This window comes from Balaenoptera acutorostrata, chromosome 15 (genome assembly GCF_949987535.1).
Source record: "Balaenoptera acutorostrata chromosome 15, mBalAcu1.1, whole genome shotgun sequence".
NCBI lineage: Eukaryota > Metazoa > Chordata > Mammalia > Artiodactyla > Balaenopteridae > Balaenoptera > Balaenoptera acutorostrata.
The window spans coordinates 8,726,497-8,753,573 of record NC_080078.1 but is presented as its reverse complement, the minus strand read 5'-3'; the positions used below and the strand labels follow the sequence as shown (position 1 = coordinate 8,753,573).

Sequence of the window (27,077 nt, the reverse complement as noted above, 5' to 3'; positions counted from 1 at the left end):
TAAAACTAGCACCGACATCAGATCTGTAAGTTTATTTGCTCAATGTACGACAGCTACATAATGACTCACATTCATGATATTCCATCACTGAGGAAAACTGCTAAGAATGGTCCGTGTGTGAAATAATTCCTTAGAGAAACACGGAGTTGGAAAAATAATCACTGATTAGACCTTAAAAATAGTTCACTGCATAACATGACAAAAAGCACAAAGGCTCATTCAGAGAACATATTCGTTGTTCTCCTACACTGTAATAATTATAATTTCACCATGACAAACACCAGACATTAAGATTAAGCTAACACTGGTGTTTCTTTTGCTTCCCCCCCCACTTAAAAACAAAATATATAACTGCATGTCACTATAGCAACATCCAAAACAGATCAATTTGTTACGATCACTATTTGGTAGAGCAAAATTTACCCCCAAAAGGAAAAATTAAATTAAAAAAACTTTAAAAAATTTGAAGACTTAATTTTTTTTTGTCATAGGAATACATAACACCTACAGTATAAGTTAATAAATTTCAAGCTACTGTATAGAAATACAACACTAGCATGCACAATATTGTATCAATAGAGTAATGGAGGAGTAATCATTTCACTGGAGAGACAGCATCATAGGCAAGTGCATTTCTTTAAAAATAAAGAAAAGAAAATAAACCATTCAAGCTGCTTAAATATCAAGTCTCCCATTCCCTCCTTCATTTTTAGCCCTCAGATATGGTTTTACCTTGCATTATTCTAAAAAGCAGCCAGAGCCAAAGCTGAAATTTAAAAGAAAAATAGGTTTTGTAATTCCAGTAAATCATTTCCAAATGCTACAAGGAAGGACACAACACTGCTCACTGGACATGAAGATAAATTAAGGAAAACCCCACCTACACCCTCCCCCCCCCGCAAATCTGTTCCCATCCGTGGCATTGACCTTAGGCCCCTGTTAGGGCACAGAAACTATGAAGCTCTCCTTCTGTTAGTTCTCCTGGTAGGTTTGGTTAGTTGGGACTTCCGCTCTAGCGTATGGAGGGGGCCTTCTAAGGAAAGTCATGCTGGGTAACTGTGCCACATTACAGAGCATCGTCACACTCTTCTATCTTCACTGCCACCTGGATCCTGGTCAACACGTGCATTTCACAACTGGAAGCTCCATTCTGGTTTTAGCAAAAGCAACTGTCAGGTTTTCCTCAATTACTACTCATTCCTCTCCCTGCCTAAATAAAACAAAGAAACAAACAAGTCTGGTGTCATTACCTATCTCAGCAGTTCACGCTGTTACTGACCTTATAAAAAAGGCTGAATGCACATGCAACAGGTCGTGTGTTAAGACTTATCCAAAATGAGAACCGAGGACCTAAGGCTAACTGAAACAAACTTGTGGAAATAGCATCGTGGTTTCCCTTCAATTCTAAAACGTGTACAGATGGCACAAATCAATTTCCAACTTCTATGCTTTCATTAAAAAGGAAAAAGATACATAAAAAAGTTTTGGTCAAATAGGAGTTAAGTATTTATTATCTGATAATTATTTTAGTTTATTTTCCTACAACGATTATTTGGGGAAGGATTGTTTTTAGGGAGGAAAAACTGACACACGAGGCTCCCGAAATCGGACAGAATGTTTATGAATAGAGCTCTTCCTTTAGGATTTTTCTACCAGTAAGCTCCTAGCACCTGAATTTTCACACACTGCACCACAAACTTTCTCAAAACGACCGCCAACTTCTACAACCCAACAGCTTTTCAACCCACCCGAGTGCATGCCCTGGGCACAAGGTACAGTAGGGAAGACTCAAGTGAGGAGTGAGACAGCAGTGCAGTCCCTGAGGAAGGAGCTATGGCAGCTGAAAAAAATCAGGATTTCTCTGGAAATATCAGCACAATAAATGACATACAGACCTGAATTTTCTCTATTTTTGTGGTGTTTAACGTTTCTATTAAAGTGATTAATCATTTTTGTGGTGGATTTAAGTTAAGAAGAAAGAAGGACAAAAATCCCACAGCCATCTGCCAAGCACCTATTAAACAAAACCTAAAGTAGCTCTGATTCTCCTCAGGCAAGCCTTTTGGCCTAGGAGATAGATAACAGCAAAACCAACCTGGATGAGACTGAATAAGGATGTAAAAGCCAAAATAAGAAAAACACACAATCAATGGCTTGATGTCACATATGGCTGTAATGTAGAAATACTGTAAACTGCAATTTAGTGTTAATACTGTCAACTAATCAGAAACTTCTGAAAACTGGCAAGGCCTAAACCACAAGGATAAATATACCTTATGTTCTAAGTCTATCAGCTTGGGATTTTAACTATTCCATGTCTGGTAGAGTACACCCTGAAAAACAAAATGCACAGCTGAAACAGATGAGCTAGAAAGTACCCAGAACTTAAAAGACAAGAGCATATGTACATAAAAATCCTTACTGGAACCACAGAACTTACTGAATGAGGGCTATTCCGTTTAAGCTTTCTTTTCATCTTAAAACCCTATTTTCTAGCAATAAGTTAAATTAAGGACAGCTCCACTTGCATTAATCTACAGAACAGTCCATATGCCAGCGTGAGGCTGCTATTCCAATACCAGCACAGCTAGCCTGACTTTCCACTAGTGGTATTTTGGCAAAAATGTCAAAGAGGCGATCAAAGACAGGACAGGTCGTGGGTTTCTCCCTAGGAAGGTCATCGCTCCCTTTCCCTCCCCCACCCGACCCCAACTCATGGGAAAAATAAAGACTGCGGTAGTAGCATCAGCGTGCGCTGCCAGTCCAGCTGGGGGCCTTAATTGTTGCCTTCTCCACCGTCGTCGTCTTGCTGATCGCTTGTCCAGAGCGTGAGGTTGTCGCGGAGGAGCTGCATGATGAGCGTGGAGTCCTTGTAGGAGTCCTCGTTGAGTGTGTCGAGCTCGGCAATGGCGTCATCAAAAGCGGTCTTGGCCAAGTGGCAGGCTTGCTCTGGGGCGTTCTGGATCTCATAGTAGAAAACGGAGTAGTTAAGGGCCAGGCCTAATCTAATGGGGTGAGTGGGCTGCATGTGCTCCTTGCTAATCTCATGGGCTTCGCTGTAGGCCTTCTCAGATGACTCCACGACGGTCGCCCTCTTCTCTCCAGTGGCGACTTCGGCCAGGTAGCGGTAGTAGTCCCCTTTCATCTTCAGGTAAAACACTTTGCTCTCATACTGGGTCTCACTGCAATTCTTGATCAGGTAGTTATCCAGCAGGCTCAGCACATCCTGACATACGGCCTCCAACTCCTTCTCTATTTTTTCACGGTAAGCACGGACCATCTCTATCTTCTTCTCATTACCATCTGCAGATGTCTTCTGCTCAATGCTACTAATGACCCTCCAGGAAGAACGGCGTGCCCCAACTACATTCTTGTAGGCCACAGAGAGAAGGTTTCTTTCTTCATTGGACAGTGGCTCATTCAGCTCTGTCACCTATTAAGGAGGAAAGATAAAGAGCTGTTACGGTACAGATGATGTCAGTTGGGTTAATCATATCTTTATGCCACTAAAACACAAAGAGATCTACCAGTTGATTAAAGTAATCAACAAACAGAAGTTAGGCTGTGTGGGTATATGGAAGAGGGATGGAGAGGGAAGGAGCAACAAAGACGGGAAAATACTGCAACTGGCTCAATGGTGCCTGAACCCCTGCTTTCTCCCTAGAGGAGGACACATAGGCTTATTATCACACAGCTGTTCCAGGAAAGAACTATCAAGTCTAACTCTTAGATGTAAAGTCAAAATTTGATCTAAATTACAAAAGGTCAACAGGTCTCTCAGGCAACATTATGTACATACCAATCCTAAGCATTTTAAGTATAGATGGCTTATATATCTCATCAGTTCTTTTTAAGAAAAAAGAATGACAGCTTCTTCCTAACCTTGCCCTGTCTACCAAACGTCAGTCCCATCCATTTTGGGTGAGAGTATCTTGCCTACTGGATGAGAACATAGTCAGTCAACTTCAAGGTGACTTTTGGGAAACAAAGAAGTTTTTCTTATGTTAAAATAACATAAATTACGAACGCCAGAAAGGAAGTCAAAACTGGGGGCACGGGATTGACTCTGATCACTGACATATTAGCAACTTGGGGAACATGTGTTTGTAGTGTCTGAATACAACAGCAATAAGATGGAGAGGTGAGCAAAGCACTTCTGAGCTGAGGTGGCCAACAGGAATTAATGCTTCTTTCAATTGTGCTAGGTTTTCATAATCCGAAACACTAAGAGCCTTGAGGACACTAAAGCAACGGCACACCAATGTGTATTTTTATGACTACCAAACAACTGCATATAATAAAGAAATTAAATCAAGTGACTAAAACTATTTAATTTATATTACCTGATTTCTGTGATGTCAGAGCCATACACCTCTAAGTGTCTGACAACCATACGAAACAAAATTTTACAAGAAGGAGTGATTGAGCCCTTACTTTTTTCCTATTCTGAGGTCACATTTTTATTTGTCTGGTTAACTATCGTATCTCAACTGGTACATACTAAGTCAACGGCATTATCAGAAACCCCAGATCATGAGCTCTTTCCTATGACTTACAACAGACTAGATGCTTTCCTCGCCTCATTCTCTCATGTACCTGCGGCTCCAGTGGTAACATGTTAATTGCAAAAACCTTCATACTTCTGCCCTTTGTTCTTCTGCCTCTGCCTAGAACAATTACCAGTGCTCCTGCCTGGAAAATACTTAGACAACTGTCAAGAACCAAGTTATACTCATGGCTTCTATGCAATCTTGCCCAGCTCTACTCCTCCCACCCCCAGTTAAACTGGCTACTCTCTGTTCCCTGTGTAGATCAACCACAGCATCCATGTAACATTATATTACTCAGAGATGTGCAAGGTACTGGGATATAATCCAGAAAGATAAGCTAAAGTATCTGGGGGAGGAAGGGCTGGGATTCCAAGAGACTTACCTGTGTATGGATCATTTACATTTGGTATGTATTCCTCTTTTATCAAGGAAGAGGTCGGGGTGGGAGATGATTATACTTAAGGAAACTGGTTGTGTAATTAAAATAGTTCCTCTCAGATACAATCAAATCAGAATGTAAACCATACATATTAGTTCATATGCTTTGCTTACTAATTCTCACAACATCCAGCAAATAACACACACTCAAATTCCTAAGTTTTTGAGCGGTTTTTCTTATGCTAACCTCTTACTATGCATTACTGATTCTCCACTCTAACACTAGACAGCAACAGTAGCTCTGCCAGAGGTGGCCTAGGGGAAACAGATGCAGAGTGGGGGAACAGGGCTTTGGTTCTACTGGACTTCAGAGAAGAAGGAAACCAGCACAGAGGTGCTTTCTACTCTCTGAGCGCCACCCCCCCCCCACCGTGGAAACACTGCTTCCCCTGAATAGGAGGCTTATCATCTCACATCCAATTTTCCATATATTCTGGACTTTGGAGAAACTATTCCCAGCCCTCAGCCACTGTCACTCCTGTCAATTTCTGACGTATATGCAAATAACCCAGAAGACTGGGGCTTTCCAGTCCCACCATTTACTAAGTGACCTTGGGGACAAGCCATTTCATCTGTCTGGGCCTCAGTTTGCATACAGATTTCTACCTCCTTCATAAGATTATAAGGGTGTATCAGATGAACGATAAAGTGCTCCCAACACAGTAAAGTGCTATAGAGATGTGAGCTATAGAGATGTGAGCATTTACTTTTTTTATTTGGCCAAGTCATGTGCCTGCGGGATCTTAGTTCCCTGACCAGGGACTGAACCCGCGCCCTCGGCAGTGAAAGCCCGGAGTCCTAACCACTGGACCGCCAGGAAATTCCCTTGAGCAATTACTTTGAGAACAACTTGAATAACGTCCCTTCACTTTAATTCTCGCCACAGGAGGCCTCTGTATTTCTCACATCATCTAGTATATCTTCTGCTCAATGCTACTAATGTATAAGAGATACTGTATCAAGTATCTCTTCTCCATCTCATGCTATTCTCTAGTCCTTAGCTCCCTTACATCACTTCCTTTCCATAAACTTTAATATCATATAGCCTGGAATAACTCCCCAGACTGGCTTTCAAACAGGCTGAGAGGCCTCTGTAGGCCTGAGGCCCGCATACCATAGGACACCAGCCCATATTCACTGAATGTGCAGATACTGAAGACTAGCGCCTGTAGAGTAACCTGATAACTGTCACCAATGCAAGAAGCCGCGGTGCCTAAGGCCACTGAGATCGGGTTCTGGCCTTTCCCCTAAATCATGCTATCCTTATTTCAAGAGCCAGCAACTATTTAAAGCTCAAATTACCTCACCAGTACTCTATACCGTTAGGTCTCCTCCTGCTGCAAAAGTTGGGCTGAAGAGCCCAAAGGTAGCCATTTGCCTCAGACAAACTGGAACATGGAGATTATGAAATGCCAACATCACCTTTAGATACAGTAACTCAACCACATTTGGGACATACCCAGATGTTCTCTGCCACTGAAAAACTATGTTAGAGGGGAAAACCTTTAACTCTTAAAAAAAAAAAAAAAAAAGTCTGCTCAAAGGAACTAAGATTTCTCTAAAAACCTTAAATCAGAATTTTTAAAAAAACCCTTAAGATCAAAATGACTTGTATGAGAGATAATCTGTGATTTTTACATTAAAATAAAATAGAGATCCCAACCATACTAGTTTCAAAAGTCAAGATAATTTTTTTAAAAGGTAAAAAAAAGTATCCACATAGCGTTCAAAAAAGGTTTAACCAAGATAGAATGCCTATTCAGTGTAGGAAGATGTGAGATATGTATCATTTGGGAAGCAAGGTAATGTCTTTCGAAACAGTCACTGAACTGTTTCTAAGAATGCAATACTTGTATATATGGTCCCCAAAATTTACTGTCGTGGCTACTGGAAAATGTGGACAGTTTGCAAATTCTCCAGTTTTATGTTCTGGTTAAAAATAAAATTAAGGTTTCTCTTCTCAACTCCTATGATACTAGCTCAAGTTCAAATTTCTTTCAGTGAGTTAGAGAGAGCTGTTAGCAAAAAGGTTAGAAAAATCTGTTATTCTCACCAACAGTTTAAGAAATAAAACTCCCCAAATCCCAGCTGCTAAGGCATCAGATATTAATTAGTTATCAACTGTCCTCCCCTAAGAGTTGATGAGGAGACAAATCTTCTCTACCTAAGATGAGCAACCCTTGAGATTCTTGGAAAGCTATTTAGATGACTTTCTGACCCTGTGTGGTCTTGGAGCACCAAGTCATTCACAATTCTTCAACTTACCTATCGAGAACCTTAAATTGTAATGAATGCAACTTCAAATGTTTAAACTCCTTAAATGAAACTTGAATTAAGCTTACTTTACTTAAAATGTATTTCTATCAAGCAGAATCTTGTACAATAACTTATGATGGTAAGACGCCTTGACTTAAGGAAAGCTGAAAATCTCCACAAAGAACAAACTTACATTCTGTTCACATCCAAAAAATAAGATAGGAGGGATGAACAGGCAGAAAAAAGGATTCTTAGGGCAGTGAAACTATTCTGTACAATACTCTAATGGTGGATACATGTCATTACACACTTGTAAAAATGCACAGAATGTACGATACCAAGACTAAACCCCAACGTAACTACGGACTTGAATACTAACGGTGAGTCAGTGTAGGTCCACTGATGGTAACAAGCATACTACGCTGGGATGCTGACGGTGGGGAGGCTGTGCGTGGGGGGAGGGGCAGGGAGCGTACGGGACCTCTGTGCTTTCCTCCGTGAACCTAAAACTGCTCTAAAAAATAGTCTATTAAAAAAATGAGTGAGCAGACACCAGGTATAACATTCGGTCCCATCAAGCATTTTCGGTCCTAGGAGTGCTATCACCTGAAAGGGCCAAGAGGCCATAAAAAGGGTAAATGCAGTGACTGCTATACATGAACACCCTACACCAAAAAGAAAAACATGACAAGGTGCAAAATGAGTATCAGTGTCCACGTAATGGACAGTTATCTATATACTGTGCAGGTAGCAGAATAACCCACTGCAAGTAAATGTGACACTGTTCTGCTTGCATATAATCAGTCATGTATTCTAGAGATGACCTGCTAAATCTCAAATCAAAATTTTTGAAAATAATCTGAAGTCATGTCTTGCATATGTGGGCAAAATGCCTTAAACTTGAAGTACAGTCTGTACAAAAAAAGTTAACACAACAGTCTTGAGACTGCTATCTTTAGAAAGGTCTGCTTGCAAAGTTGACCCTTGGCTAGCATCTGAGAACTAAGATTTTGGAAGGGTTCCCACCATCCCCAATTAAGAATGGCTCACTGTCCCTAAAATGTTTGTCCAAACAATGTGGTTTATGCTAAACACACCTGTTTTCCTTCTAGGAGTCTTGAATTTGGTATGTGCTAGGCAGAAAGTGCCTTTGTGAGCATCCCTCAATGGATGGTGGTGGGATAGGGAGGGTGGGAGGGAGGCTCAAGAGGGAAGGGGTATGGGGATACATGTATGCATATGGCTGACTCACTTTGTTGTACAACAGAAACTAACACAGTAGTGTGAAGCAATTATACTCCAATAAAGATCTATTTAAAAAAATACCAATAAACATTTTAAACATCAAAAAAAACCAAAACAAAACAAAAAAACCCTTAGGTACTGAGTCTCTAATGAGATTCCCAGCAGACATTTCACACACACAATCTGTGTGAGTCCACTGAGAGAAGACTCTGGAAAACTTGCACCTGGTTTACTCTGATGTTCGCCCCAAGCACCTTTTCCCTCTGCTGACTTAGCTTTGCATCCTTTCACTGTAATAAATCATAGCCAAGAGCACAGCTATATGCTGAGTCCTGGCAGATCACTGAACATGGGGCTAAGTCTTGGGGACCCTCAACACATATTCAAACTCTGCCTGGAAAGCTCATCAGCTGGGCTTTTAAAAGACACCAGCGGGACTTCCCTGGTGGCGCAGTGGTTAAGAATCCGCCTGCCAATACAGGGGACACGGGTTCAAGCCCTGGTCCGGGAAGATCCCACATGCCGCAGAGCAACTAAGCCCGTGTGCCACAACTACTGAGCCTGCGCTCTAGAGCCCGCGAACCACAACTACTGAGCCCTCGTGCCACAACTACTGAAGGCCGCACGCCTAGAGCCCGTGCTCTGCAACAAGAGAAGCCACGGCAAAGAGAAGCCCGCGCACTGCAACGAAGGACAGCCCCCGCTCTCCACAACTAGAGAAAGCCCACGCGCAGCAATGAAGACCCAATGAAGCCAAAAATAAATAAATTTTAAAAAAAGAAAAAAAGCTACACAAAAATTCACCAACTTAAAATAAATAAATAAAAGCCAGCAGCAATGACCTTGGATAAAAACTGTGCTGAAGGGAAACATTCCAGGAAGAGGAACATCCTAGAAGAATCATGAAACTTCCATGGCATATTCAGGGCCAAGCTCAAGGGCCAAGCTCAAGGTCTCATCGATGAGAGGAGAGCTTCCTGAGAACCTGGGCTTTTCTGACAGCCACCAAATCCTATGTTCTTTTCACAACTACCCTAACAAGGTGGACATTATACTTTACAGGTGTGATGCAGAGAAATCAATAGACTTTTTCCCAAAAATCACACAGCAGGACAGGGACACAAACTCGGGTGCTCTGGTTTCAAATCCTGGGCTCTTTCTCCCATCCTGAGTCTCTGATGATGTAAACCTTGCAACATGTCACAGAGAAAGGGCTAGTTTCTAATAGAGGCTGTACCTTGTTTTACTGCGCTTCACAGATACTGCAGTTTTTTACAAACTGAAGGTCTGTGGCAACCCTGTGTTGTCAGACTAGCAATTTTTAGCAATGAAGTACTTTTTAATTAAGATATGTACTTTTCTACAACAAGGACGTACTGTATAGCACAGGGAACTATACTCAATATCTTGTAATAACCTATAATGGAAAAGAATCTGAAAATATATATGTGTAATTGAATCACTTTGCTGTACACTTGAAACTAACACAACATTGTAAATTAACTGAACTCCAATAAAAAAAGATGTACTTTAAGACATGCTATTGCAGGGAATTCCCTGGAGGTCCACTGGTCAGAACTCCGTGCTTTCACTGCCAAGGGTCCAGGTTTGATCCCTGGTTGGGGAACTAAGATCCCACAAGCCTCACAGCGGCGCAGCCAAAAAAACAAAAACAAAAACAAAAAAACCTTCCTAAAAGGAATTTAAGACCAATCAGTAATAGAAAAGTGAGCAAAAGGAATGGACAATTGAAAAAAGGAAAATATAAGTAGAGTACTCAAATTCATTCATTTTATAAATGCTAATTTTTCTCCAATCAGACTGGCAAAACTTAAACTTTGATGACTCACTGTGAAGGCTGATACTGTGGATAAACAGGCATTCTCATCCATTGTTGGAAACCATAAATTAGTACAAACTTTATGGAGGGCAATTGGGAACAGCTATCAAAATGACAAATACTAAGAAAACTTCTGCCTCTGCCATTCCACTTCTAGAAACTGATTCACCACCATCATTTGTAGCAGCTAAAGTCTGGAACCACCTAAATGGTCCTCGATGGAAGTCTGGCTATATTATGATACATCCATACAACAGAATTCTAGGTAGCCATTAAAAAGGAATTTCCATGCTCTCACTGTATTTCTAGAAGGGTCTGAAAACAGAGTGGCTGGGAGGCAGTCAAGGTTGAGGAGGTTGAAGTTTGACCTGTTACCAGTAGTACCTATTCAAACAAACCCTCTCCATAATTTACCCAGTTAATCACATCCACAATTAAAGTTCAAAGTCAATTATGAAAACCAAGTTTTCAAAAAAAGCTCAAAGCCAGCAGTTTTATGTAAACAAGTTTACTGATGTAAATAACTCAAACCCACATCTGCTGCTTTGTGCTCACCACCTCACTTCTACCAAGAATACCTTAAAAAACAAAACTTAGTTGCATAAAAATCTTTCATTGTATCTTTATACAGATCAGGGCTGATATATAAAATTCACACTATAGATTTCAGCCCTGTTTCATTGAACTAATTACTAATTCTAATATTTTTCCAGTTTATTCCCTACTTAATTTTATGGTTTCCAAATCTTACTTGTCCTTTCCCGTGGTTAGATTTCTTATACTGTATCACATCTACTGCAAGGACAAGGACAATATTAGTAATGCTTATAATGTGCATCTTTGTTTCATTTTGAATTTAATGGAATACGTCCAGTGTTTCATTCTTAAATACCAACTCTTTGTTTAAAAGATACTTCTATCATGTTAAGAAGTATTCATCTATTCCGTATTTTTCTAAATAACTTTTGTAGTATCAAAAATGAGTTCACTAAAATTATAATTCCTCCTTGGCCCTCCATATAACCCTTCATGATTCAGTATTGTTATTTCCATTTTAAAGTTTAGAAAATTAAGGCTCAGAGCCAAAGAATGGAATGCAAATCTCATGGCTCAAAATCCCATATGCTTTCCACTATTATGACTGGTTCTTAACCAAGGAGGAGCTTTTTGTAAAACACTCTCCTTGGCAGCCCTAACCCTCAAAGATTCAGTATTGCATGGGATCCACACGTCTATTTCTCCAGGTTAAGAACTGCAGGACAATGTTCCTCAAAATGTTGAGTTACCACATGACTCAGCAATTCCACTCCTAGGTATATACAAAAGAAATGAAAACATAAGATCCACACAAAAACTTGCACACAAATGTTCCCAGCAGCATTAGTTAAAACAGCCAAAAAGTGGAAACAACCCAAATGTCAACAGATGAAAAGGTAAATTAAATGTAGCATTATCCATACAATGGAATATTATTCAGGCATAAAAAGGAATGAAGTACTGATACATGGTACCACATGGATGATAATGAAAATATTAGGCTAGTGAAAGAAGCCTATCACCAATGACCATATATTATGATTCCAGTTACATGATATGTCCCAAGCAGGCAAATCTGTAAGAACAGAAAATAGATCAGTGGTTGCTTAGAGCTCTTTTCGTGTGTGTGGGGGGGAGGGGAGGCAGGGCAGAGGGCAGTGACTGCTTGCTAATGGGTACAGGGTTTCTTCTGGGGAGGTGACAATGTCCTGTATTTAGATACTAGTGATGGTTACACAACTCTGAACACACTAAAAACCAGTGAACTGTACACTTCAAATGAGTGAATTGTATGGTATGTGAACTATATCTCAATAAAGCTATAAAGATAAAACTGCTGCACTATGCCAGTCTATATAGCACTTTCACACATGTCAATAATTAATTAGCTTATTTGTTTGACAAGTTCAGAATTCCAAATACTTCATGCTTCATAACATGTGGGCTCTTACAAAGAAAACCCACTATAATAGAGCATGAACCTCTACCTCTTATTTAATCCTCCTCTTGTGCCTTCAAATAAACTATGTAGTTTGACGTAGCTTAACATTTCTCAATAGCCTTGCCAAAAATGAGAACGAAAGCGTTATCTTTATTGCTCAGATATAGTTAAGCAAACTTGAAAAGGGATAAGAATTTTACATTCCCTACCATGGGTATTCTTCATTATGAAGCAATTCAATTCTGCCACTATGGGGAAAAAAGGCAGGAGAGAAATATACTAAAATAACAACTTCTCAAATTACAGACAATCCACACACACAAACACATACCAAAGCAGTGCTCCCCTCCCTCTTACAGACCCTGCTGGGTGGTCTTCCAACCCTCTACTTGGACACCTGTGAGAATTCAGCCTAAATCCACCTTTAGAGAGTAAGATCAGAAGTACCTGACTTCAAGATAAAGCTAAGTTTATCTCCCCTAAAACTGCCAGTCGCTAGCCTTAAGAATTTTATTTCTTGGGGCCAGAATCACTTCTTCAAACAGATAGTCCTCATACTCCTAGGTCTTCTCTACTTAACTGTTTCTATGACCTGGATGCAACTCCCCTCATCATCCTGACTCTTTCCCCCAAAATTTGCCAGTACTCTTTTGTCAGTACTCTTCAGTCTGCTACTTAGGATACAACACTTCACACTTTAGCCGGGCTATTTTCTGAATTCACCACAAATGAACTAACATTTATAACTGCTAGTTTTACCACAGATCTGCTTTTTGGGGGGGGGGGGCAGGGGGAAGAAGGTAAACAAGCTGGTGTATTTGAAAGCGCTGTATAACCTATGATACAGTGCATTTTAAAAGCAGCTCTATTTAGATATTATCTACCGGGCAGAGGCCAGGCATGCTGGTGAACATCCTACAATGCACAGGTCAGCCACATAAAAGAGCAAAGAATAATTTGGCCCAAATGTCAATAGGGCCAAGGTAGAAAAACCCTGCTGCAAGTCATCAATACCCAGACCCAGGTCTCGCAGTCTTCCTCATATTACACACTCCTCTGCTATCATTCTTTTCCAACCACCTAAAACGCACTTCCAGAACTATGAAGAAAAATTCTCTGTGTCATCTTTTAAGCCCTAATTCAAATTCTACACTTACTTCCTGAAGCCTGAAAATTCCTCAGGCAGAACTACTGCTTACTCTGTGTGTAACTTTCACCTTGCAATTATACTGCTTATATCTAATGCCTTGTAGTATAACTGTATACCTTTCTTTTTCCTAAAAGGACTAAAGTCCTTAAGGGCAGGTAGCACACTTCACTCATCAGTGAATCACACCACAGTACCTAACTGTCACTTCAGAATGTTTAAGTGACATGAATCTACATAGGCTGTATCCAGCCCAGACTGTTTGCATAAATGGCCCTAATAACTCCTTCCAACCCTGTGTATCTCTCCTTCCTTTTAAATGATTTCACAGCTCCTTCCATCATGAACTGGAATATATTTCTCCAACTCTATAATCTGAACTTGATCATGAGACTTGCTTTGGCTAGCAGAGCATTAGCAAGTATGAGGTAAGCAAAGGCCTGAAAAGTGCTTGTGAATCAGGGCTCACTGCTGGGAACCTTCCCCAGGCAAAAAAGCCTGGGTTAACCTGGAGATGAGAGGCTATGTGAAGAGGCCTTGGCCTCTTCATAGCTCTTCCGGCCCCACAGGAGCAAGTCTAGACCCAAACTACCTGGCCAGGATAAAGAACTGTGATAAACAAGAAATATTTGCTTTAGGTAGTTTGATACAAACAAAAACTTAATGAATATTAAGATGGCTATTGTTAAGTGCCACCTGCACCAAATGTAACGAACAGTTGAATTTTAGGGTCAAGGTACAGGACTTGAAGCAAAAACAAGGCCACTTCATTAGCCGAGATTCCACCCATTGCTCCAGTCTGATCTCACTTTTCAACAACCGGGACAAATGCCAAAGCTCTGCAGCTCACCATTTAACCTCACAAATCAGGAAATAGATATACTATCCTCTAGCACTCCCTTGGCTAGCAATCAAATAACCCTATTCTGAAAATTAGTTAACCGGAGCCTCAACTAAGGAGCCCACCTGCCGCAACTAAGACCCGGTGCAACCAAATAAATAAATATTTTTTAAAAATAAAAATTAGTTAAATCAAAATTAGTTACGCAGGTTCTTATACAAGCCCATACTGACTCCCTCACAATCATCTTCTCTTTCATGCCTTCTCTCTGCTTCTAAAATTTCTTCTGGAGTCAATGTCATGTTCACTTTCTTTGGGATTGTTTATCTGGCCCTACCTCCTTATCCAAGGCTACTCCCTCAAATTAATTCTAAACAACAGTTATCTCATCGATTCTGACAACTTATCCCCAAACCACATCTTTGACCTCACTCACAACCATTCATTTCTTAAATTTTTATTTTATCTTGGAGTATAGTTGATTTACAATGCTGTGTTAGTTCCAGGTGTACAGCAAAGTGACTCAGTTAGACATACACATGTATCCGTTCTCTGCAGTCTCTTCCCATACAGGTTATTACAGGATATTGAGAAGGTCCTTGTTGATTATTTTATGTAGTGTGCATACGTTAATCCCAAACTCCTAATTTATCCCCCCCGCCCCACCCCCAACCATTCACTTTAAAACCAAACTGCTGGGAGTCCCTGGGCAGTCCACTGGTTAGGACTCGGCGATTTCACTGGTCAGGGAACTAAGAGGTGTGGCCAAGATAAATAAATAAATCTTAAAAATAAAGCAAAAAGAAACAAGCAAAATTAAATAAAAATTTTTTTTAAAAGGGGAGTTCCCTGGTGGTCTAGTGGTTAGGACTTGGAGCTTTCACTGCCGTGGCCTGGGTTCAATCCCTGGTTGGGGAACTGAGATCCTGCAAGCTGTGCGGCACGGCCAAAACAAGTAAAAAATAATAAAACCAAACTCCTACCTATCCTTCAATGTTACCAGTCCTCACTTCCACCTACTAGACTTGCTCTTGAGCCCTCTCCTTTTTTCTCAGCCCCTTTCCTTTAGGTTTTATTTCCTCCTTGTAAGGTTCATCAAGATCCATCAAATTCAATTATTTTCGCATTAATATCAACATTCCTATGCCTTGTCCTTCTGCTATACCATCTCTAAAACACCCAAATGCTCAATCAATAGAACCACCCAGCCTGCTTTCTACTCTTATACCCAAAATATGGGGCGGGGTAGGGGAAAGGGAGAGAGAGACCAAAAAAAACTAGATTGTAGTCACTACAAATTAGGGCTTTTTAACCTCAGCCGGGCCCTTAGCACTCACTGCCTGGCAACCCTTGCTCACTACTGCCTCTTCAAAGGAAAGTGACCAAAGGCCTATACTTGACAAACAACTGCCCCTACAACTGCCGCCTCCTCCCTGTATGCAAACAAGATGTTTCTTCCCTCTCAAGATATTCCCATCAGTTACTCTCTTTCCTGTACTTTCCCATTAACATGTAGTCCAAGTTGAGGTTTAAAATAAACGATGCCTTTTAATCACATCTGTTTCCTTCAAAATCAAGTTTCTGAAAATTAGCCTACACTTGTTACCGTTTCTTCACCTTTCATTCACTCCTCACCCCCTTACCACTGTCATCAACTGTCTTCCTACCTCACATATCCCATGTTCTCTTACGTCTTATTTTTTAATTTTAATTTTTTTAATTTTTATTTTATTTTTGGCTGCATTGACTCTTCATTGCTGCACTCGGGCTTTTCTCTAGTTGCGGCAAGCGGGGGCTACTCTCTGCTGTGGTGCACGGGCTTCTCATCGTGGTGGCTTCTCTTGTTGCGGAGCACAGGCTCTAGGCATGCAGCCTTCAGTAGGTGTGGCACGTGGGCTCTAGAGCGCAGGCTCAGTAGGTGTGGCACACGGGCTTAGTTGCTCCACAGCATGTGGGATCTTCCCGGACCAGGACTCGAACCCGCGTCCCAAGCACTGGCAGCCGGATGCTTCACCACTGTGCCACCAGGGAAGTCCCTTTCCTAATTCGTAAGGAATCTAACACTGCGGACCAATCCCCCCTTTCTTGACACTCTTGTCCACTTTGTTAGCTTTCTTTCTTGGTTTTCTATCACCATCTACTTAGTCTTTTCTTCCTCATTCCAGTCACTACTGAAGTGGGATTCCCCAGGGTTCATTTTGACTTCAACTCTCAATTTTGCCTAGGTGACCTTATTATGCCTGGTAGGAGACTCCCACTAGACTGTTAGTTCTGTGAGGGCACGGGATATTATATCCTCCAGGTCTGAGACTAGAACCTGGCCGTTAGTGGTTCCTAAATAAATATTTGTTTACTTAATGAATAATAAGTAACACTGAGTGCTTAACCTGTGCCAGGCCCTGTTTTAGGAGCTTTTCATGAATTAACTTGTAGCCATGCTGCTTCCATTTACCGCCACTTAAATGTTTCCTAAAACACAGCATGACGGCAACTGACTTGATCTTCGCCATCATTTCTCCTTCCTCCTCCTATCTCCAGCCACCAAATTCTCTCTCTCAAATCTGCCCTCACTGCCCATGTCCTGGTCCTCATACCTTCAAAGCAGACCCTGCAATACTAATCAGTCTTGTCCCTCTGCCACACTGTCCTCCTCTTCAACTTCCACACTGCTGCCAAGGTTCTCTCCAAACCAAAAATCGGATAATGATTCTCTTCTGCCTGAAATCCTTCAATGACTCTCCAAAGCCTAAGAAAAAAACCCAAACTCCACAAGGCCCTTCATGAACTGGCCCCTGCCCCTATTTACCTCTCTGGACTCATTTCCTAACATTCTCTCAGTGCAACCAACAGTGACTGTTATCAATCATGCAACAGATTCTGCTCCCTGTACATTCTGCAACTAAACAATGCTATTCCCTCTGCCTGGACATTCCTTCCTCCAGCCTTTCCCCTCCCCTCAACACCCCCCCTTCACCCCCACCACACTGCTCTGCTATCATTTCTCTAGGAAATCTCCCCTGATGCTCAGGGTGACTTCAGTGTCCTGATACCACAGCACTGGGCTGACCTTCACCTTCTGTGTGTGGAATGTTCCCACAGACGTTCAATAATCCCCTCACAACTCTACCTTCCCTGTGTGAATTCTGGATCAGTACCATTCACTTCTTCCACTGCCTAGAATATCTACAAAATATTCAAGTTAACATTCTTTTCTTCCTTTGATCTTCACTTAAATCCCCTCAAAACATGTTTCCACATTCCAGTTTGTGAATTCCACACAAGACCATATTATCTTTGATGAACAAAAAAGTCACAGCTTCCTCCCATTTCTTTCAAGTGAGGTATACTCTTCCATTCAGTGTGAGTGGCATCCTTTCACTTCTTGGCAATTCCTGTAAGACTCCAATGGCAAAACCATGGTACTTACCTCCTTATACTAAAAATTGCAAGTTCTCCTTTGTTAAATGGTATTTAAAACACACCACAATCATGGGACCAAATATTTTCTAAAAGAAAGATTACACTCATATTGAGTATTTCATCTTAGGGCTGCCCTAAAGAAGTTTGTTCTGTATTAAAAACCTGGATTACATAACAACCCTCTCAAGGACAACCAAATGGAAAAATATTAAATATACAGCAGTTTGAAGGAATTTAAAAGCTTCTGCAAACAATGGAACATTGACTAAAATTAATGAAAACAGATCATTGAGACAAGAGCTAAAAGATTACCAGTATCCATGTATACACTTCACCTATGACTCTTTTTTGTTTTTTTAAAATATTTTATTTATTTGTTTGTTTATTTTTGGCTGCACTGGGTCTTCATTGCTGCGCACGGGCTTTCTCTAGTTGCGGCGAGTGGGGGCTACTCTTCATTGCAGTGCGCGGGCTTTTCTGCGGTGGCTTCTCTTGTCGCGGAGCACGGGCTCTAGTCACGCGGGCTTCAGTAGTTGTGGCTCATGGGCTTAGTTGCTCCGCGGCATGTGGCATCTTCCCGGACCAGGGCTCGAACCCGTGTCCCCTGCATTGGCAGGCAGATTCTTTACCCCTGCGCCACCAGGGAAGCCCTATGACTCCTTTTTGAAAACTAAAAAACCTTTTAAAAGAGGCCGAGATTTAGGGAAAAAAAAACCTTTTAACTCAAGCCTTATTAAGCAAATTACTTAAACATTTCCACCTGTAAAATGGGACCATCACTTTATAAAACTGTTGTGAAATTAAATGGGAAAAGTATAGAAAGATGCTTCCCAAGTGACAGTAAATGTCCAACTATATTGCAATATTTTAATCTGAGAGTGTGTAACTTAAAATCTTGTCTTCCCAAAAATATTATAGTCAGTGCAGAAATCCATAGAACAGATGCGAAAAAAGTCATACCCAAAAAGTACACTAGGTTTTCCTCTGTGGTCCAGATGCGTAGTTTAACTCACCAACATTTCAGGGTAACGCTGTGCCGTAACAGCTTAGTAAATTACAGTACTGATGTGATTTTCACAACAGATGTAAACACTTGCTAAAAAGCTAGTCTTCATCATCCTTCATTAAAAAATATGTATGTATTTATACAGCCGGCCAGATTACGAGGAGAAAAACATGATCAAAATGCAAGAGTACCATAAATCCAAAATAAGAACTAGCTATAATTCACTCTGTTTTTGAGAATCTATACGCTAGACAGAGTTCTAAATAAGTAATGTTAATAGAAATATATTTTATGCAATTTTAAAGTTCAATTCATTACTATAGCTGTCTGAAGTTTACCATGTTGTTTTCTCCTCCTCAATAAACGGTTCCAAAAATCTAGCCTTTTTCTGCAGGACCTTCGAATGGTAAAAAAATAAAACGGCAGTATACTCACCTAAATTATTGATATCATTAAACTAGTCAACTCCATACTTCTGAGCATGGACTTCAAACCCAAGGTGTCTGGGCCCAGACAGCTAGTGTATGTACTTTACTTATCTACCTACCTACCTACCTACTCATACCTACAACCAGTACCATGATGACTTCAAGGCAAAAATGATTTTTTAAAAATGCGTGGCAAGCAACAAAACCGAACAAAAGCAAAACTTGTTTATCCACATCTCCCTCAACAAATCAACTGGGTTTTAGCACTTCTATCGGATTGGTGATAAAAGCCAGAAATGACAAAAGATATCAGCCTTTGTTGTCCCCTTCCCAAAAAAGGCAGTAAAAACGAACAGTCCTGTAATGATAAAACCCTTCTCTAAACCTACCTGACACAGCACCATCTTTCCTCTCCCCACTCATGACCGATCCAGCCTTTCCTCCTCCTCATGAGCAAAGGCTGATGGGAAGCAGCACTGGGATGTCAACTGAAGAGAAACATTCCTCTTAAAATCAAGGAAAAAATTAAATTATCTGCCACCTGGATTAAATGCTCTAAGCAAGAAACTACACTTTGAGGTTGCCAAATCTGAACATAAAGAGATCTTGCTGGTAATTGGAACATCTGTAGGAAATAAGGCGTAATTTTAGGTCAATAAAAAGCCATCTTGCAAGATGATAAATACCAAGGGGACCAGAACAGTAGTAAAGTATATAGATACAAGATTGGCCAATATGCTGACAAATGGTGAAACTGGTTATTATGGGGTTATATCATGCTATTATCTTTATTTTGCATATACTTGAAAGTTACCATATTTGCATATACTTGAAAGATACCATATTAGTTTTTTTTTTTTAATTTTTTAAAAAGGTACTCATTCCGGGGCTTCCCTGGTGGCGCAGTGGTTGGGAGTCTGCCTGCCAGTGCAGGGGACGCGGGTTCGAGCCCTGGTCTGGGAGGGTCCCGCATGCCGCGGAGCGACTGGGCCCGTGAGCCACAGCTGCTGAGCCTGAGCGTCTGGAGCCCGTGCTCCGCAACAAGAGAGGCCGCGACGGTGAGGGGCCCGCGCGCCGCGATGAGGAGTGGCCCCCACTTGCCGCAACTGGGAAGAGCCCTCGCACAGAAACGAGGACCCAACACAGCTAAAAATTAATTAATTAATTAATTTAAAAAAAAAGTCCACTTCTCTCTAAAAGTGTATAGAAATATGCAATTAAAGAAAATTAAAAAAAAAAAAAAAAGGTACTCATTCCAACCACAAGAAAGCAGAAGAGAGGCTTGCCACAAATAAGCTTGCAGTTAAACTTTCCCCTGTTTCAACCTCATTTTCTCTTTCTGGAGCAGAAAGGGCAATAGGGTATCCTTGAACTTTGAACCATGTGTATGTAGTATCTACCCAAACAATTACATCTTCCAAAACTTTTGAGATACATACCAGTACTAGTGATGGTTTCAAGTTCCTTAAAAATTCTTAGCAACTCTTTCAAAAATTCCACTTCTGGGTCTCTGTCCTAATATACAATCTGTGTTGAAAGCTTTAGCCACAAAGATATTCATGGCAATATTATTTATAAATTTGGAAACGGCCTAAATGCTAAATAAAAATTAAATTATGACACACCTACAGGATCGTTCAGCCACTGAAAATACTAATAACAGAAGAAAATATCCTTGAAATATCAAGTTGAAAAAGCAAGGTACAAAGCCCTGTAGAAAGACATGATGGAAATATCCCTGCATAGGGAACTATTATGGTGATGTACGTGTCATCTGTCTAGCGTCCTAAAGGCCAGACATTTTTGTCATCAGTGGTCTGTCCCACTGATGACAGCCTTCCAAAAACCAGAGTCCCTTAGAAGATCAGAGCATCCCAAAATCAAGATATTCTAAAATTTTTCTTCCCTACTCACTTGTCCCCACCAGCTTTCCTTGTCTGCAGAATGCTATTCTGCTGTTCTTATCCTATCTTGTTATTTCTCCTTATCCTCACGCATTGGGTCATTTTCAAACTACTAGACAAAAAATCTAGTGTCTAAACTTTAAGTCTCTATTTTTACTACACAGATGTAGCTAGAAAGACCAGAGGTGAGTCATATGTGAAGAGTGGAGTATGATTTGAAAATAACATCTATCCACCGGGTCTAGCCATGCCAGGCAGGCCCTCATGTAAGCATGTCCTGGCGGGAGTATGGGATTGTTTGCATGGCGACTATCTATGCTGGGCTTCTGCTGCAAAGACATACTCATTCACTATTTCATGTTAGACCCATACAAAAGGAGCATTGTGTTGAACTGAATGGTACTGAATTGAAACAATTCAGTCAAAAATATTTTAAGCTTATTTCTACATCCTTAAAGTTCCGGCACCATAGGCAACTTTGTTTCCTAGATCTTGGTTATTTGAATATGGTAGCTTAAGTGCCATATTAATAACTCCTTTCAGAAAGCTAAAGAAGTTTTAAATGATCTCTCTCTTCAAAACAAACCTTCATTTTTCAAAGCCTTCCTCTTGTTACCTCTTAGCCTTCTCTCACTTCTCACACCACCACAGCTGCTCTTCATATTCGGCGGTGGGGGAGGGTGGATGAGGGATTCCTCTCGCACTACCGTCATTACATGTTCAGCTGCCCACTGCTGTCACTGTCATATCCCCAGCTCTGGCACCCCTGTTCTAGCAACAGAATTATTAAGAGGGAAAAGCTGACACTACACCTGGGTCCTACTCACCAAGTTTGGCTTTACACCTCTCCAAAAATAAGGTATCGCTTCAAAGATTAAAAGGATGAGACCAATGAGTTTATTTGGAATTTTTTTAAAATGTCATATTAAAAATCTATATATGTAAGAACACTAATTTCTATCTACTTATTCACAATGCAACTAATGCTATGCACCACACTAACAGTATTCAACTTAGGTAAAGAAAAATCTACCTCTGTGGGACACTCTTACAAGTGATATGCTGATGAAAATTTGGTTTAGACTTCACGAGTTCTTTTAAAAGGAAGAAAAAAGAAAGACTCATGCAAAGTCTTACAAGATTTACAAATTTTTATTGTTTCTGCAAAATCATGGAACCAAATAAATTTAACCATTTATTTTAAAATTAAAGCTTTCTTTTGGGAATTTTTGATCACTTTTCATGTACCTGTTTTCTTACCACTCAAATTCATAAATTAGTAAAATCAAAATTTCAAGTGCCAATCTAAAGCAAGATAACATAGTCTGGTACTAAACCAAAATGATAGGTAATACCTAAAATGGAATTTGGGGAAGACAGCAGAAAAATGATTATGAGAGGAAAGGCCATAAGGCAGCTCATGTTGGTAGCCTTTATAGTCTAGAAAGACAACAAATATAGGTTCCCTATAATTATAGTCTCGAATATCTGGTCAAGCTCTAACAAACAGAGCTTAGAAAATAAGACAAAAGACAATGGTTTATATGTGATTTTCTTCCCTTTGACTCAAACATATAAAGTGGTCTTTGCTTCTTTTTTTCCACATCTCATGGAATCTGGTAGGAATACAGAAAGAATCAGATGCCCTGCCAGATAAAACTGTTAGGGCTGGTGATATTGGAGACAAGAAGTTGTTCCTGGCAGCCTCAGAAACACCAAAACAATGTATTTAACATCTTATTTAGGAGAAGCCCATGCTTGAATAGCTCGGCACTGCAGGAACCGGTGGCACACAGCAGGGCAAGTGTGTCTAACAAAGTCAGTCTTGGGGTGGAAAATGAGTGATAAGAACACCAGCAAGATTCCTATAATCTCCAAATAGTTAATAGTTGGCTCCGATTTCAGGTAAATTGTTCTTATTAATTTGTGTGAGCAACGTATAGTTTTTAAGCTCTGTAACTTTTTAAATGGAAATACGAATCTAGCCAAAATAAGTCCCCTTTTCAATTTATGCTGAAAGGTTCAGATGTTAGAAAACAAAGAGAAAGGGATACTGATTACCATTGGCTGTGAGCCCTTCATTATTGACACATTCCTGAATCAGTAATGTGCTGAAATCCAGCCAGCTATAGCCAGACCATCATCATTTTTAAAATATCATTTTCCTATTTTTTCTAGAGGTGATGGCTGCACATCATTGTGAATGTACTGAATTGTACACTTGAAAATGGTTAGTTTATATTGTGACTTTTACCTCAATAAAAATAAAATCATTTCCTCCACTTTTTAATAATTTAGAGTTTGGTTTAATAAATAAATAAGGCTTCCTCCAAGTACTAGGGGGTGAAATCCTCCCCAGGGTCTGCAGTTAATCCAAAGAACTGTAATGAGGATGCACATTCAGCAACATCTTTTATCTCAATATAATCCAAAAGATACATACGAAATTGTTTAAATACTTAGAAAAGGCACTTAAGAGTCATTTCAGTTACTGTGAAGGTTAACGTAAAAAGCAAACTGTCATCTGTATTCTTTCCACCCCAAAGAGAACAACTGAAACCACATGACTCTAATTATAATAATGGCTGGCAGAACTCCACCTCTGAAGAGTCTACAGAGGTGTCATTACTCCATTAGTGATAATGGCTATTGATCTAGCCTGGAAGAACTAGTAGGAAAAACAGAATATTTAACATGGTAAAAACTTTTTAAGTATATCGATTCCACTACGAAGACTTTTTTATATAATTAAGATAGCCTTTTGCCACTAATGCCTCCCAACACACCTGAGTTAAACTGCTTAACCCAGTAACTTCAACAAAGTTAGTAGCCTAGAACCTTTTCTGCCCCCCCCCCGCCCCCAGGCAAGTACCAGTAGCCTACTTAGAATATTAACTTCTCAAGAGGCTATTAAAATCCAAAGGACAAGTCAGTATTGTCTAACAAGTAGGAAACATCTAGGTGTTTGCTCTTTTTAGATACAAGCCTACACATGTGTCTTAAAAGACTAAACTTCCTTCTTTCCTCCTTTCCAGAATACACCATTTTATCTCTATCCTGGTCAGCCACCTACAACTATCATAGGTCCTAACTCTTTACTACTAGGGTAACTTCATCAGATGCAAATAACTTTAATCACGCTAGCATCTGGATGACTTCAGCCTTAGAAGAAAACGCAAGCGGTAGGACTGAGTATTTTCTTTGTATCTTCCTGTATTTTCCAAATTCTCTTATGAGATGATTTTTATAAACAAAGGAAGAAACAAAGTTTTATAAATAGTTACCTTTTCTAAAGCACCTACTATATTTTTTATTTAATCCCCACAACTTTTTCAAGCAGGTGTTGACCCATTTTACAGATGAGGAAAATGCAGGTCAGAGGTAAGCCTAATTCCTCAAAATCACGGTAAACAGATTCGGAAAAGGTCTGCTGTATTTTATAAACTGTTTTTTCCTCCACACTCAGTTAAGGAGCAGAAACATAAACACAGCAAAAGAGAACTTTCCCAAATCCCAAGCTAAATTGTTCGGTAATAGAGTCTCATTCCCTAACATTTACTGAAAATGCCCCAGTAGGAAGTCATAATTTTTTTTAAGGTTTTTATTAAAACCTGCCAAGTTAATAATTCGCAATAAACCCATGTATACAGCTCACCCCTGCACTATGAGCATAAAACATTCTTGTTTAAAATTTCTATCTTTATTCCTTCATTGCCCAATTTTAATAGTCAGACAAATGTTTAAAAACACGACTGTATCTTATAAACTTTTGAGAAAACTACAAATAGGAAGGTGAACAGGCATAGCTAGACGTCCCTGATTTGCACGTCTAAGGATAAATGAAATTCTTATTTGGGGGACCAATTCTCATCCGGTGGAAGATAAAATGCTCAATTCCACCTGGGTTATCTGCTAATTTCTGCATTACCTTGGACAAATGCCATTTGCATACTCCCTACCAACCCATTAGGTGCACTGCAGCCTCTGTGTCATTGTGTGTGACATCACTGGGTTGCTATGGATATAGGAGCGAGGTCACTCGCTTTCCCTCGCTTTCCGGTGAAACTAGAAATATGGAAAAATTAGAAGAGTCTAAGTAATGTGAACTAAAGATACTGATATCTGCTAAAGTGCAACTTACATCATTTGAGCTTTAAAGACAGCAACTGTGGCAATAATATTAATACAGCAGTGCTCCAAATTTCAGAATCAATTCTCTTCCTTAATGAGATAAAAATCTTCTTTGTTAATGTAGCTGGCTTAAATACACAGGCATCAGCATTGTCATCTTCTGTGAACCAGTAAAGTTATTCAAGAATTAACCTGTAATACCTATACTGCTTCATTAAAAAGGTTTAACAGGCAAGGTACACTCCTCCATCCGCTGCACACTGGAGATGAGTTTTAAAACCTTTGTTACATAAGGCAGGCAGTTAGATATGAAAACTGTGGGAGACCGAAATCATTAGATAATTTTACATTTCATTTAATAATGCTCAATACTTCCCCCATCCTCTAATATCAAACTGGTTGACCACCCATTAGATGAATATAGTGTTACTGACAAAATGGTGCAATACAAGCAGGAATCTGCAAAATGCGACAACTGGAGATCAGTATTCTCTTTTCATCAGCATTGAGGATGCGCTAGTTTTTTGTGTTTTTTTTTAAGCTTCAGATGCATCTAACAAAACAAATTTTAAAAAAAAAAGAAAAAGACTTTTTCCCCTTTAAAATAACTCCTCCCAGCCTCCACCCAGTCTAGGCTCTCTGCAATACGACAAATGCAGAATCTTCTGGAATGACTTGATACTGCCTCCCACCACCGCTTTGTTTGCAATATCAGATCAGAGAATATTTTTTCAACTTATAGAAAATTCGACAGATGTGTGCCTATATTTAAAAAAGAAACAGCATATGTCACAAATTGAACCAGTCAGCTAAATTCACCACCTTTGTTTTAAAGACAATACCAACACTTTTCAATACGAAAGCCGTAGGAAAACATGGAGATGACATATTGAGAACAATCAATGAAAACGCTAGCGAGACAAACGTTCCCCCTTCCTAAAAGCAAGAGGGCTTGCTTTGGGGCATGCAGAAAGAGGAGCCTTTTGTTAAGAAAAACGTGAGCAAGGAGGTTTCGATTTTGCACCATTGAGCCCAGGTTTTCAGGACAGCCTACATTTTTCCCGGGGAGGTCCTAAAGGATCTGTCTGGAGAAGCAGTGGAAAGATTTGGGGAGGGGGGGAGTATTAGAAAACCGGGAGACCTGCTCAGTGAATGGGAAAGGCGCCGCCCAGACATCAGGGAGAAAAGAGGAACCGCATCCATGCGGTCCCCCGCCCCCACAAGGCCAGGCTGGGAGGAGGAGAAGTGGGGCACAAAGGATGCGCACAGCCCCTGCTCAGGTCCCCAGCAGACCCGAAGGCGCAGCGGCCAGAGACCCCGCTCCCGAGACCAGCCCTGCAAGACCCCGCCCCAGCGCGGGCGCGTAGGGAGGGCCGAGGCGACAGCGCCGCCGGCCCTGGGGAACGTTAGGGGAGAGGCCGCGTCACACCCGGTCCTCAGCGCTCTCAGGACCCTCCCCAGCCCCCTCTGGGGCGGCCAACCTGCAGGAGCGACGGGTGACTAGTCCCCAAGTCGACTCCGCGGAAGCCCGCGTCTCCGAAGGGGCTGGGGCGAGGCGGCGGGAAGGGGGGAGGAGAAACTCACGTTCTTCATGGCCGCGGCCATGTCGTCGTAGCGCTCCGCCTGCTCCGCCAGCCGGGCTTTCTGCACCAGTTGCTCGCGGTCCACCATCTTCACGGGCTGGGTCGGGCCGGGCGAGGAGACCGGGGCGGCCTGAAAGGCTCGGAGGGCGGCTGCGGGCGCGGCTGGAGCCCGTGTGCCGGAAGGACCGACCCACGAAGCGAGCGGCTGAGGCGACGGCGCGAAAGCTGCGGCTCGAGCTGCGACCGAGGGACCGGGCGCGAGGTGGCTGCGGCTGCTGTGCGTGCCGCGGGCGGACAACCCCCTGCGGCT

At 41.0% G+C, this 27,077-nt stretch overlaps 1 protein-coding gene across 1 annotated transcript; it reads right to left on the bottom strand.

Moving 5' to 3' along the window:
* On the bottom strand, positions 1–27,077 carry YWHAG (tyrosine 3-monooxygenase/tryptophan 5-monooxygenase activation protein gamma). The gene is made up of 2 exons (XM_007187017.3): positions 26,769–27,077; positions 1–3,433 (listed from the first exon to the last, which is right to left on the bottom strand). Exons 1-2 carry the CDS (start codon positions 26,853–26,855, stop codon positions 2,777–2,779), a joined length of 744 nt encoding a protein of 247 aa, XP_007187079.3. The 5' UTR covers positions 26,856–27,077; the 3' UTR covers positions 1–2,776.